At 40.8% G+C, this 14,896-nt stretch overlaps 1 protein-coding gene across 1 annotated transcript in view; it reads left to right on the top strand.

Moving 5' to 3' along the window:
- Positions 1 to 14,896, top strand: part of crybg2 (crystallin beta-gamma domain containing 2) — a 60,906-nt gene that overhangs the window by 29,528 nt on the left and 16,482 nt on the right. The window contains exons 5-6 of the mRNA XM_084739101.1: positions 6,276 to 7,491; positions 9,078 to 9,839. Coding sequence (XP_084595227.1) covers positions 6,276 to 7,491; positions 9,078 to 9,839 — 1,978 coding nt within the window. The remainder of the gene's footprint in view (positions 1 to 6,275; positions 7,492 to 9,077; positions 9,840 to 14,896) is intronic.

Here is a 14,896-nt window from a genome sequence, read left to right as displayed (position 1 = left end):
AAGCTATGGGGCAATGGTCACTTATTCCAAGGTCAAAGTCACCAGAAGCAACAATTTTATCACTCCTATTAAAGTTGACTTTGAATTGTTTTTTAGATTAGGCCTAGTAGGGAAATCAGGCCTAGTAGGGAAATCAGTTGAGTTAGGTTGAGATTATCACACACCTCCCTCCAGTAAGACGAAACACAACAACTGAGATTAAAATCACCCAAAATTATAATCTCTGAATTATTGTATTGAGGGATTAAATCAGCCAATTTATCGATAGTGACAGGTTCAGCAGACGGGGGTCTATAAATCCCAATCACAACTAAATTACTAGGCCCTGAACTGACCGTCAAAGCAATGAATTCAAAACAATATCAGGGTCTGTTTGAGAAACCAGAATCTTAAGGTGATCAAATTTTTGGTGTTGAAGCAGACTTCTAATGATACAATGGATTAAACCCAAACCATTTCTGTTTTTAAAAGTATGTGGATTAAGTGAGGAGGGTGAAGTTCATACAATAAGGGGGTAGCAGTATTAGACTGAAGGGGAACTCATTGTTGGCATAGAGGTTACCAAGGGGAGAGTGTTACAACAGGAGACTGGAAACGTGTGGTCACCAGGTGGAACTAGTGAGTTAGTGACTGAGTTTGGTGTGGGGAGTGAGGTGTGGGGTGGAGCGTGTGACCGGTGACCGGAAGTGACCATCTCCAAATTTGAACATGAGGCATTGGACAGTCACCCCGAAGTAGCCTTTATTTACCACTGCATAAAATAAGTCCAAAACAGATTAAAATTGTCAATAAAAATGGCACCGAAGTTCGAGCAGACAGATTGCTGCTAGGTGTGGAGGCTAAGGGTCCTGCTAAACAACCAATGCCTCTCTTGAAGGGAGCAATGAAATAAAAACTCATTTGAGTTTTTGAGGAAGTCTAAGAGCCTGCTAAAATCCTGCTTTAAAACTACAGACCCCTGGCTGGCAATATCATTACAGCCAATGTGGATAATTTCATTCCCGACGTGAGAGATATGGTATGAAGGCACTACAGCAACAGTGCAGACTTGTTATAGTCAGTCAGCACGACAGAATAGCTGTGATGTTTTTCTGGGTGCAGTTACCTTTAACACAGTGATTGATGGAGTATAAACTACACTCAAACCCTCTTCCTTGAGCTCAGGAAAGCTGCAGGGCTGGCTGGTGTTTGACAGCCAGAAAAATGTTAGCTCTTGCAGAAAATCCAAACCGTCACGAGTCACATCACTGTAGGCTACACTCTCTAACCCATTCTTTAATCCCCTGTAGATGTGTAGAGAGGGGGGAGGCTAAATGAGAAAAACATCCGAGTGGGAAACACATGCGCTCCTTTCCCACTCATACATTTAGATGTAAATTATATATTTTCAGACAGACACACAACCAGATGTGAGAATTTTTTTTATCCTGTAATTATAAAATGAATCACATTTTGCCTGTTGACCTTGTGTGGCCTCTGCGTTAGCTTCAGCTCGCATGTGTTCTGCTGGAGTTCATCTATTTCCACTGAACTCCAACTGGCAATCATTCAAAATCAATATTTACAAAGGCTCCGCCCAAGATTCACTGTTTCCAGTGTGTCTTGTGTGTTAGCAGTGTGTTTTGAGGAGCAGCAGTGTTTCAATGTGTTTTTTGGAAAGAGTAAAGTATGCCGAACATCAAGCTGTACCTTTTGTATGCACATGGTTGTCATTCTCAGAACCAGATGCCTTGATAAAGGACAGTCAAAAGAAAAGAAATGCTTTGTACTCTTGTTTGGTGTTGTTTTAGGCGAAGTCTGCAACATGTATGTTGACTGCATTCCAACATGTTTTGGTTTGACAAACAGTAGAAAATTAACAGAGTGTTTTGGAAATAAAAGAGATGCAGTGAAAAGAGAGAGTAAAAAGAGCATTTGCTGTTAAAGGGATGGTTGGAACGATGAGGTAGTCGGTGTATTGCCTGCAGTAGATGTCGGTCAGCATGTTTCCAGTTTGGGTAAGCAGCAGGGCCGAGCCATGTGCTGTTGTTGGACGGGGTCACCTAGAAAAGGTTGACCTAAAGTAAACATGCATTATATTAATCACATTTTCACCTCTTTACCTTGTTGTTAGACAGCCTTTTCTGGCAGGAAACCATAGAAAAAAGTTGAAATGACTCAAACTTTCTAGACCTCTTGCCACTGCAATAGATTTTTGAGTTTTGACTTAAACTTTTTTTAAAAAAAGTTTTACCAACCAATAATCTTCAGTTGAGATAATTTACTTTCTTTCTTTAGATACATTTGAATATTTGACTTTTAGAAACACGTTGGATGCTATTGACGTAAGTTGCCTCGGAATTTGTATCAGATTTTTTTTTTTACAGTGTGTAAGACACATATCACTCCATGCAGGTTGACTCCATTGGCAAAATCAATGATTTTACCTTGCAGAACACAACAACAGTTGGTCTACCACTGCCTCGATCTGTTAGTTTGTGTCATTGGTGTTTTAAAAGGTTAGTTCAGATTCACTGAAGTGACACAATAAAACAAACCAACCGATCGAGGCAGCAGTAGACCAACAACTCCTGTGTAGTGCAAGACAAAATTATTGCCTTGACAAAACAAGTCTGATTGAACACAGGTGAGAAATGTTCGGCTTATGTAACAGTGGTTTTCCATCGTAAAAAAGATTGTCTACCCTTAAAGTAAAACAGTGAAAATGTTCTACACATAGCATACACTGATATTGATCTTTTTAGGTCAACTTTCTAAGTGGCTAAAATCCATTACCATCTACAATTCCACTTCAAAAAATCCGAACAGCCCCCTTAAGGAAGACTTAAACATTTGCTTAGAAATGACATGGAGGCAGATGTCATTCTTTGATCATTAGAGCTCCAAGTAGGCGACCAGGGTGCTGCAAATTATATCATGCTCATACATAATTACATGGGACTTCCTTCCTTTCATGTGCAACTCTCACATTCCCTAAACTGGGCCTGTCACTCCGTGTACTAGTACATAACGTATAGACTAAGGGTCGGTGTTGAAGCTGGTACATGTTCTGGCACATGTGTGAGTGTGGATTTTGATTTACTGTATAGGTGTGTCTGTAATCTGTACTCTGCACCTGTAACTTGATATATACTTAATGTACTGCGTGTGTCTATTATCTGTCTGTCTACCTGTCTCCTCAAGTATTATTGTGTCAGATGTGACCTAATTTGAATGTTACAGTGATGATTAAGAGGAGGCTTAGGACAGCTGCCAGTATTTGTGGGTGCCTTCAGATGCAGGTGTGGTTCTGCAATGAACTCAAGATATTCCAGGAAGATCTCTCTGGGTGATCAAAGGCATAATTTACACTGGGGATGGGGGGGGAACATACTCCCTCACTTTTTATAATCAATATTCAAGTTGATTTTCTTGCTTAAGTCTCTCCTCTTACTGTCCAGCCACCATAGTCCATGTAAGAGTCAGTCTGAGTGGATGAACCAGTTGAAACAGCTCAATGAGCTTAATGACTCCTTTATCACAGTAAACTGAATGTTGTTTGGTTGTGGGCAAAACAAAATATTTTATAGACCAAACAACTAATTGATTAATTGAGAAATTAATCAACAGATTAATCAACAATGAAACTAATTGTGATTTGCAGTCATAACTGACAACTTAAAAGACTCTAGAATTGAAAATCAGCCAAAAAGTAGATAGTAAAAGCACAGTGTTTTTTAAAGGAAAGATGGCAAATACAACGTTATCTATCATAAGATATCAGGTGAAGTGGCATCCCAATTTTGTTATATAGCCATTATCCTGCCATTATTAAAAGCAAAAAACCAATTTCATAAAAATATATTTATATGTACTTCATTGAAACTTCTGAAATCCAACCCTCACCTTTGTCGGTGATTGAAAAAATGTTTGACAAGGAGGTATTAAGAAATCTGTCAGTGTGCTGTCTAGATTTTTGTTTTAAATGAGCAAAGAGAAGCTGTGTTTAAGCTGGAAAATATCTAATAAAATTAAATTGAATCCTAAGGTTTATTTGTATAGCACATCTCAGGGGACTTGTCAAGTAAAGCAGGTCTAGATCAAACTTTCTGTAAAAATCAACTGTTCACACCAAGAGCAAGCACTGAGGCGACTGTGGAGAGGAAAAACCTCTATTAGACAGGTCAGAAACCTCGACCTGATCCAGGCTCTTAAAAGAGCAGTACAACTACATGTAGTTCAATTACTAGTTTAACTTCTGTTTGCAGTAGTTGGGTGGTAGTTTAACTACAATCAGATCTTGGTAGCTTTTACACTAGTTAACTACTTTGGGTCATGTACATAAGATAGTTAATTACAAACAACATATTCATAGTATTGTCAAGATGTTTTTTGTCCTGCTGTACGGCACTAGGCCGTGGCTCATTTGTCACAGTTGTCATGATAATCACCTGCTATTAAAATCACCAGAGGTTTGCAAACAAGATGTCTGCAAGTGAATACTATGAATTTCTCCTGAAATTTATGATTTTCTTGGGTCCACTTCAACTCTAGCTCCCTATCTTCTCCTTAAAACACATCCTCCAGCTGCCTAAGTGAGGATTGGCCTTTCCTGTCCCATAAATCAAACACACCTGCCCACGCGTGTTTGTTCAGTTGTAACTCTGTGCAGCAGCGTCAGACTGCACACTAAGACTATGATAGCTTTTTATGATGAGGCCGAACTACTTTTTTAAAGTAGTTTTAGTTTGACAAGCTACATTTTCATTCATGGTCCATTCTTGTCTTTGAAATTCAAGGTAAAAAGGGAAAATTAACCAATGTGTCTATGCTATTGTAAAGACTATCTCTATCTATCAGCTTTTAACTGGATCTGCTGAACCAATATTTTGGGAGTGACTCATTCTGTGTGATTAGTGTGTTGAGACAACTCTGTTCAGGGCCACTGATACTCAAATTTTTTTTTGCACCAATGCACTTAATGATGCTTTGCATTGCTGTGCACAGTCTCTTGGAAAAAGTTCTGCAAAATGCCTGCAGATATTTCTGTACATTTCTCACGCTTAACTTAAAAAGACATTTTAATTACATTTGTCCTTTTTTCTGCTCCTAATCAAATGGCAAATCTGTTGAGAGAAAGAAGTCGTCTCTTGACTAGTTGTGACCTTTTTAGAAAGTAGCTGCAAATGCCGTTAAGCAAGTCACTAATGCCACTGTATTCTCATGACCTTTGAGTAATCCACCACAGGCATAATGCTCATATGTGTCACCTTTCTGGTGAGAGCAAGTCACGATATGGATTCTTTGTGTAGTTTCGTATCCTCTGAAACTGGCACTGGTAGTCGCCCACACACAGTCTGTTAGAACAACATAAAACCATCTGACATTTAAGTAAGCAGACTTTATAATTACTGTCTCCCTCCTTGACACGTTCCTGTTATGCAGAGTGTAAAGTTCCAATGATCTATTAAAGGTCAAATGATTCACTGATAATCAATTAAAAATTACTGCCTGTCTTGTGTTAGCTTCCTGACATCTGTAAAGTCTATTTTAGTAGAGCAAGCAATACATATAGTGACAAGGAAGTTTCAGTGTTAACTTAACTTTGTAATTCTCTTAACTTAGGTGGGATTTAGGAAAGGTCAGTTCCTATAATTCAACTTAATAATGTCAGTCTATCATTAGATTCTCCCTGCCTGCTGCATGCTTTTTTCAAACTGCACAACTTCAGTTTGGGACACAGAATTTCTGCTATAATGTGAGCTGAACTGAACTGAACTGAAATGTTTTTTAGTGCCACAGAAAACATAACACTACTGTTGTCACAGGCCGCTCATGATGACTAAACTTGTGTTCAAGTGTTGACTTTGAATAACCCTGAAGTGTCACCTGACAGAGTTTTGTTTACTTGCGCACGATCTGCCTAACACAAACGGCACAAGGACGGTGTTAATGCATAGAGTGAATCCAACTGGAACTTAATCTAAATTCTACATGAAATTTCTACAAGAAATCTCTCTTTTTTTCACCGCTACATGTCAGAAATGCAGGTAAAAAGAAATTAGTCCAACAGCTGTTGCAATTATGAGTCCTTTGTAAACTTTGTTTGCATGCAAGTCAAGATACTCAAAGTTGCTTTGTATAATTTGCATTGTTGGCATTACATGACGACCACACCCTGGAGGCACTGCAGCACTTCAGACACTGTAGAGCTGTTAATATTATGCAATCGGACACTTGCTCTGTCTTTTCTATTTTGTCATGTTTGCCTCTTTTTTTGCTTTGTATTTATCCAGGTCCCTGACAACTTCAAGGACAGCAGCTCCAGAAGTCTTTGCATCAGAAAATCAGCCCACTGAAGCCGACCAGGAATCGGTTGACAACATGAATTCAGGCTACAGCAGCCTGAGCACCAAACTGACCATAAGAAATTCAACTCCCCCTAAAGAAGATGAATCCAAACGTTTCCGTAAAGTATCTCTGGTCAGTGAGGGTGGTACCGCCGAGGACAGTCAGGACACAGTGGACACCAGCAACACAAGCACCGCTGTGACCGAAGTGAACGGGGCAGATGTCAGCTCAGAGTACAGATGGAAGAACAGATTTGAGGGGGTTTCTCAGTATAAGCAGTACACAACAGAGGATTCCTCTCTCTCTGACTCTCTGAGTTACAGAATGTCTGATACCTACTCCAGCACCTCCTCCTTGTCCTCCTCCCTTGCTCCCCCAGAGGCTACAGCATACAAATATCTCGGCAACGCCTTTTCCTCCTCCTCCTCCCCCTACACAGAGGAACATATTACCCTTGGCAAAAGGCTGAATGACAGGACCGAAGTTTATCTGAGCCGTGAGAGTGAGCCAGCAGCAGAGCAGAAAGATGAGTGGAGGAGCCACTTAGCAGAGCAGGAGGAGCCTGCTGCACCTGCAGGTGAAAGAGAGCCACAGAGGGAGGGAGAGGCAAAGAGGATAAAGTCACGCTGGGAGTTAGAGCTGCTCTCTGAGTCTGACCTCCCCTCAGCACAACAAACCAGCTACGACAGCACTGACAGCTTCAAGGAGGAGGACGACGACTCATCCCGTTTCACCGGAGTGTTCCAGGCCACGCTCGTGGAGCTGGTCTCCGACCCCGCAGCTCCACCCTCCACTCCCCCTGCCTCCCCCGACATAGACTCCCCCAACCAATTCGACATGGACAGCCTGGTGGACACCCTGAAGAACATGGGACCCTCCATGAGGCCGAGGGGCATCGGTGCACGTGCGCCCGCTCCCAGCCTCATCTCCTCCCTGCCACCGATTGTCGAGGATGCTCCCAGCCCCGTCACCTCCGACGTCCCTGACTCCAGCAGCCCCACAAAAAAGATGGAAGCGACAACAAAAGCGGAAGCAACAATAAACAAGCCTGCCCCAGAACCCCTCAACGGACTTTACACTCTGCCTGCTGACCTGGGCCTGAAGAGAAACACCCCCAGAGACACTCGCTCACCACTGGAACTGATGAAGTACAACCAGCAGGTACATTTAGTACATTCAGTTGATAATTCAGAAAACTGTCTTTACTCTGTGAAAACGTTCATCCATCCAAAATGTAAACTTTTTGTTAAGACTTTTAAAAAATGCAACAAAAATTAGGATTACATGGTTTTGACAAAACAATGAAGCAGGAAAATCTAAATCTAAAGTCAGGAGATAACTATGTTTTATTATTTGTTATTGTGTTTTATATGTATTAAGTTTTGCTCTTTAAGGGTTGATACAAATTACAAAAAAGCACATAGGACTGCTATTTTCTTGTCATGTTTTCTTGATTAATGAGTTAATCATTTGGTCTATACATTATTAGAAAATAGTGAAAATGTCCATCCCAGTTTCTCAAAGCTCAAGCTGATGTCTTAAAATGTTTTTTTTTTGTCAGTCCAAAACCCAAAGACATTTAGTTTAATATGATATAAAACTGAGATGGCAGGAACCACACTGGGAGGCTGAAAACAGCACTTTCTGACAGTTTTGCATGAAAAATTACTTTAACAATTAACAAATTATCAAAGTAGTTATTGATTTATCTTTCACATTGTTGCAGCTCTGCATGAGTAATTTGGCATCACAAAAAGGTTTTTACGCTTGTCTGAGGTGAAAAGGTTGATTTATCAAATTGCAATAGGAACTGGAGACTTAATCACGGCATACGTGAAGCATGTGACCTAATAGACCACTGAAGTTTCCTCTCGCCTGTATTGTTACTCATTAATACGTACTAATAGTACATTTTGCATAATGTGAAGTTTGATTGGCACTTTTTAAATTATGTTGCACCCTCCTCTTCTGCAATGACTTAATGGCACTGAACTGGTGAATAAGAGCCTCCAATTGTTTATCTTGATGTGCTTAGCTCTAACTAATATTTGCATAACTGTAGTGGATACAACTGTCCATTAAAGGTCCAGTGTGTATTAGTGTACGATCATCTGAAAATAACAAATTCAGTGTTTTTGTTAGGTATGTTCCTGCCAACTAATCTCTCTAGAAATTTAGACTAGTCAACTTGTCAACTAGTCAACAGTTTAAATTTAGCACAGTTTATTCTAATCAAGCCATTTGAAGCTGCTACTCGCATTCTTCAATTGATTTTGAATGCTGCTGAAATGTGAGGCACTTTGCACCGTGCATAAAGAACATATTGAACGTTACCATACAAAACATGACAACAACTCGCCATCCATATCTTTTCAGACCGAGATGGATTACAGTGTCTGCACTAAACAGTGTCATACATAATTTATGCTGGTGTTGTACATTAAAAAATTAATAAGAAATAATTTAAGCAACTGGTATTTCTGGTGCAGAGTACCAAGGGTAGCAACAACCCTACTTTCCGTTAGCTTACAGTGAGCCATTTCTATCTGCAGAGGGGGCGGGTTCTCTTCAATGGAGTCCATCATGTTGTTCCACCGTGTTCCATGTAACAAGCAAAAACTGAATCGAGATGCAGCCTTTCACGTTTTGTGCAAGTTTTCTTAGGTTGTTTTGTGTTTTCTTTTTATAATTTGGGTGAACTGTCCCTTTAATGTATGGCTGTACTTTATGTGCTCAATCACCTGCAGGACCAGCAGCCTGGAACAAGAGGTGCCCCTCTTTCACCCCTGAGAGCTTCTACTACCAACAGTATTGTAATGAGAACATCTCCCTCTGAGGAATTAAAATCCCCATTGCTCAATGGAAACGGAGCATTTCCACCTCCCGGCGCTGGCTCTCGCCTGGACAACAGTTCCATCTTTGGAAGCTACAGGTCATCATCCATAGATCAGACGTCAGACAGACAGGCCCATCGCCCACTCTTCCGCACCGGCTCGCTGCCCGAAACAGGACTTTCGAACGATCGCTTGAGCGTGGGCGCGAAGGATCTCGAACTGGGCACTGGAACAGATGCAGTGGGCTCTCGCTTTGAGCGCTTCTCCTTCCTTTTGAACTCTTCATCCTCCTCATCAGGCTCCTTGACCGGGGCTGAAGACCCCAACAGTCGTATGAGTCGGCCTCCACCGCAACTAGGCATCGGTTCGCCACCCGCCAGCAACAGTCCCACCCGCCTCCTCAGTCCCACCGGCTCCATAGACCTCCACAGATCCTTCGTCACCACAGAAGCCCCACTGTCTGTGTTTGGCCAGACACAGGGGATAGGGATGGGTGTAGGTAACGGAGGACCAGGCACTCCCATCCTGCAGAGGAGCTTCAGTGGTGACGGCACCATGGGGATCCAGCAGAATTCATTGTTCAACAGTGTGCATGGAGGGTCTCAGTTCCAGAGCCAAGAACGGGAGCCTGAGAGGAATTTAGCATTGAAATACAGAGCCTTCCCTGATGCCTATGTGAGTATTACTAACTTTTGTTATTATTGTTTAGTTAACATATAGATATCAGATCAGATAAACAGTCTGCTAAAAGTACATGAGTTGCACAAGCATGATCATGTTTGATCATGTTGCTGTGGATAGTGGAGAAGTTTGTTTTTACAAGGAATCTTGAGTTTCCACCTTTTGATGATCAACTTATTGAACACATTTATGTAGGAGCAGGCCTCAGTTCAGGGAACAGACATGCACATCCTGTGAATAATGCACTTTTCTGGACCCCAAGAGAAAGATAAGTGGAATAATGCAGTTCAAGTCTACATTCACAGTCAGTGGAAGGTTGTGTGATGCTTGAAATGGTAGCTACATCTAAAGTAACAGCATAAGAAAGAAAATCCTCTACATATATTTCTGCCTTTGTACAGCACGTGTTTGCTTATTCTGTAGCCTCACTCTCAGATCTTTTCTCCTTGCTGCTGTCAACAAAAGTTCAGCTTACAATAGGTGAGAGAGATGACTTCATATGTGGTTTGTTGTGTGCACAAGAAGAGTCCCGCTTTGTGTGGCTTTTGTCGGTCCCCATATACCTTCACATACTGTAACATGTGCCATTTATAGAGCTTCTCAGTTCAAATATTTGTAGAGATCAACATTACTTTAAAGTGAAAGTGGCTGCAGATCGTTCCACTCACACCCGGTGTCGAGATAGGTGATGATTTTAGATTGTGATCGATCTTACAGGCATCCATAATCTACTTTCCAGGCAAATACTAGAGATCTCTACCATTCCCAAATTTCACATAACCTCGTTGACTGTCAGATCTGTGCTACTTGAACAACCCAACAGATCAGGAGTCATCAACCTTTTTCTTTCCATGGAGCAGGGACCCCACACTAAATATCTTGCATTGAAAGCAAAGTGGAAAGTCCAAAAGTCAGTGTAAAAGGGCCCTAAATGACCTACTCCACATTCATAGCTCACAATTTAGAATTTTTGAAGAAGTTCACAGTCCCAAAAATCAACCAGTCCACATTTATTCCTTGTGGGTTTTTGTTTGTTTGTTGTTTTTTTTTTTTTTAATTTTATGTTTAATGTTACATATTTATTAATACCAATTTGCAACAACTAGTGTGTTTTGACTTTCCAGATCAAATGAAATGCACCATAATGCATGAGAACTGCAAGGAGAGAATGAGGTAGAAGACAGGCTGATCTATCTGTCTGTTTTGTCAGTGTTAACAGAGACTCCAGTCTGCAGTGTAGCCCACATCATACACTTCATCCTGCATGGTGAAAGTTATGTTTTTAGGCTCTATCATGTCCGTATTTCTGTACATATGAATTTCACAAGCTCTCTCTCATTGTCTTTCTCTCTGATGCAAGTCTGCATCACAGTTTTTTTTATTTACCAGCTAATACTGATTAACTTGTAAACGTAGGTCACATTGATTAGTTGCAAACTGATTTGTTCAGTTCACCGTTCACAAAGCACATTAGCACAAAAACAATGAAGTGCATTCATGCACAACGCTGCCCCCAACCCCCACTTGTCAGGTACATGCTATTCCCACTGAGCATCACAAAATTGCACAGAAAAGGGTGTGTATCCAGCCTCGTCCCCACACTTGTTCTCACATGCAAGCGTTCATGTGGGCTTAACTGATGAGGACATGTCTTAAAATGATTTTTACTGGCAAGAGAAGGAACACCTTCTCCAGCGTGTGCTGCACACGCACTTTCTCTCTATGTTCCTGTCTGTCTCTTTTTGTCCACACATGCAGACTAATCCTGGACCACACTGGCTCTTTGAATTGTTTTCCCTGTTTCACACTTCAGCAAAGAAACCACAAATTGTTGATTTCACACTGAGCTATTGAGCATTATAATGAACTACAGAAAACGCAGTTAATGCCAAACGCGGCAACCACAGAACCGACCCCTGAGGCAAGGTTGGGATAGTGTGACAAGCAGTAAAACCAGATCTTTACATTTGTAATGATGCTGTTCTCGGCAATATATCATTTGTTGATCATTTTATTTCCATGCATAACACATGATAGTGGGGTCCATGCATAAAGGGAGTGTCAGCTGGATTCTAGAGGTGTAACTGCTCATTAGACTCCAGCTGTCCTGTGTAGTTTAATACAAATGTTTGCACAGGATGTTTGTTCATGTTCAAACAATACTTAGAGGCTCTCTCTGTGTTGTTCAGTAGTATGGCTTCAGCAGCTCCTTTTTCCCAGGCCAAAGCACACAACATGACCACAGCTCACATTACTGACTGGGCCTCTGAGGCTGACACTAACTTCAGAGAATGGATTTGGGCCTCTAAATATCCGTGAGGGGAAATATTACAGCAGCAGAGCGAATTTTTCAGATTTTTTCAGACAAAAGAAGTTTTAAACTCTTGTCTCTGTCAAGACTTTACAGCAGGACTAATGGAGAAGGTATGAAGAGAAGGCAGATGTCATCACACTTGTCTTGCAAATAGGTTGCATTCCTGCGTATGATTACTTCTGCAGAAGCAGCTGATTACAGGCAGCTGCCTAAACGCTAGTTTGTTTGATCCGGATGTGAGGTCAGTAGTTGTGATGCTAATATTGTACTTAATGTAGATTTTTATGTTGTGTGGAAACTTCTAAACCCTGAATGTCTGATCTAAATGCCGCTGATAGTATCAGAGGCATGTTATCAAATTAAAAATGTTTGGATAAAGGAGGCATAAACTCTGCAATCCATCATTTTTTTTGACATTTCATTTTTATAGAATATCAGATATTTTTTGGATAAACTATGGTCTTGCGCAAGGGGACTGTGACAATGAACTGGGTTATTATCAATAAAAGAATGTGTTAGTGTCCAATTATAACATGGGTGTGAACAGGGATGTGTTTTACAGCTTTATCCTCCTGTCAACTGACAGAAAGAAGAAGTGGGGAAAAAACTGGATTAGGTATTGACAGTAAAACCGAATTACTCAGTGGAGAGAGGACATCTGGATCAAAGTTCATTTTTGCGATTTGGCACTTCCTGTTTCAAAATGCAGCTCGCCTATACGCCGCTGTTGTGAACATGTATAGTTGTACACATGCATTTGTTCTGATTACATTACTTACGACCCAAAAACTAGCAATTATACAACTTTTCTAACATAGCCAGACATCAAGCAAGTGCAACTACATGAGACGTAGCAAGCCAGCTAATATTACTTACTAGTCCAACAGCAAGAAGGCCAGCTTGGCATCTGTCTCACAGCCTTTTATTTCATGAAGCTCTCACCATTGACTAAAAGATCGTCTGACATTTACTTTTGTCTGTCACTTTCTTTCGCTTCCTATCTGTGTGTAGCAGTAGCTACATTTAGCAGCAATTTATTTTACTGTCCACCAGGAAACTGTACTATATCTATATTAGTGTAGTTAACAGTTCAAACTAAGCATAAAAAATAAGTTTTACAAATCTAAAATATTTGAAATGACAGTAATCTTAAATTAGTTAGTGAAAAGAATTCTCTGTTCACATGTCGTGATGCATTTAATGGCTGCACAGAACATCGCCATCTACAACCCTGCCTCCGCTCTTGCCTCTGTCTCAAGAGATACATCTTTACAACTTCCTCTCGCGTTGCGATGTTTGTTGTTGTCAGGAGCTTTTGATTGTTCTTCTGTGGGGTCATTTTTGACCCTGAGCGGCGCCCTCTGTTGGATGTGTTGTTTAACATGCATGCCATTGTGAAGGATGTATGGAAGTATGTGAGCAGGGATGGTTATATCATTTGAAATGGACGTGTTTGTATTTCCGTATGAAAAGGATGCATAAATGAGTCTTTTGTGCTATAAAGCGTTATGCACTTGTCGTGACCTGGACACCAAAGTTACGTAGTTAGAGAACAGGCGTACGGGCTGCAGAGTGGGATTGGCACAACTCACCCTATTACAAGTCACTGTGGCACCAAAATGATTTTGAAGGTGTTACTTAAAAGTAGAATAGTTACACAATGTCACTTTATGGGAATTTTGAATTGGCTGCAGGACAGATTTCTATTTCTTTGTCAGCACATTAATAGGATTAAATGCTGTAAACTCTGTCATGCATTTAAACGATCGGTGACACTTTCTCAGCCAGTGGGCGTGAGGTCTCTCAATCATTTAATCCTGGCAGAACACTTTTTGCTCCTCTCTGTTTTTTCTGTCTCTGTCTCCACCAGGCTCCCCACCCATCCCAGCTATCTGTCGGTTCCTGCAGAGACAGAGCCACACCTCGCCTTTTGTATTCATCTTCGCATTTCTCTGCTTGTTTGTTTGATATTTGACAGAGTGGAGCTGACAGGGAGAAATTTGGAGGGGGCAGGGTGAGAGAAGGTGACAAAGTCATTATCTGGGAGGTTTCATTTGATTTGTTCATTAGCTCTGTGCAGCACATGTTCATACAAATCTTTTTTTTTTCTGAATACATAATTAGCTGAAACTGCACATTCCATCTGCGCTAACTAATTTTATGGGAGAGCAGATCTCATGCCCGGGTGGCTGGGAGTGAAGGGAGCTGACGGAGAAAAGTGTCTGTTAGTATTTGTTTCGATTGGGCATCAAGGCAGCAATAAACACGTCATTTACAATGGTTTAATGCAGTTATTTGACCTTGTTTTGAGCTTCACAGTGAGGTTAAAAGTGAGCTTCAGCAGCTACAGTAAAACACTGACAAAGCTGCATTGATTTTTAAGGGAAATACTGTTTCCTAGGCTGAGGCTCAACAGTTAATTGTGATTAATTTTGTAATTGCAGTTTATGTCCAATTTGAGTGCAATTTTCAAACCGCATGCTGCAGGTGCCCTAACAAGCTGTTGCAAGTAACAGTTTAAGTCGGGGACTGTGGATTTTACGAGCTAACGATAATGTTAGCTCGCACAGCTACAAAACATATTTAAAACACAATCTATGCAGACCTGGAGTTTAATCTTGATTCTAATTACTTGAATGATTTTTATATTTTAACTTGAGTCAATTTTTTAGATATGGGCACCAAAAGGAATGAATGCATGTATCGTTTGACTGGATACCTTAAAGATATTGAGTAC

The sequence above is a fragment of the Lutjanus erythropterus genome, chromosome 16 (assembly GCF_056507025.1).
Source record: "Lutjanus erythropterus isolate fLutEry1 chromosome 16, fLutEry1.hap2, whole genome shotgun sequence".
NCBI classification, from domain to species: domain Eukaryota; kingdom Metazoa; phylum Chordata; class Actinopteri; order Lutjaniformes; family Lutjanidae; genus Lutjanus; species Lutjanus erythropterus.
Note: the sequence above shows the minus strand (reverse complement) of the source record. Positions and strands in the feature narration are given on the sequence as shown.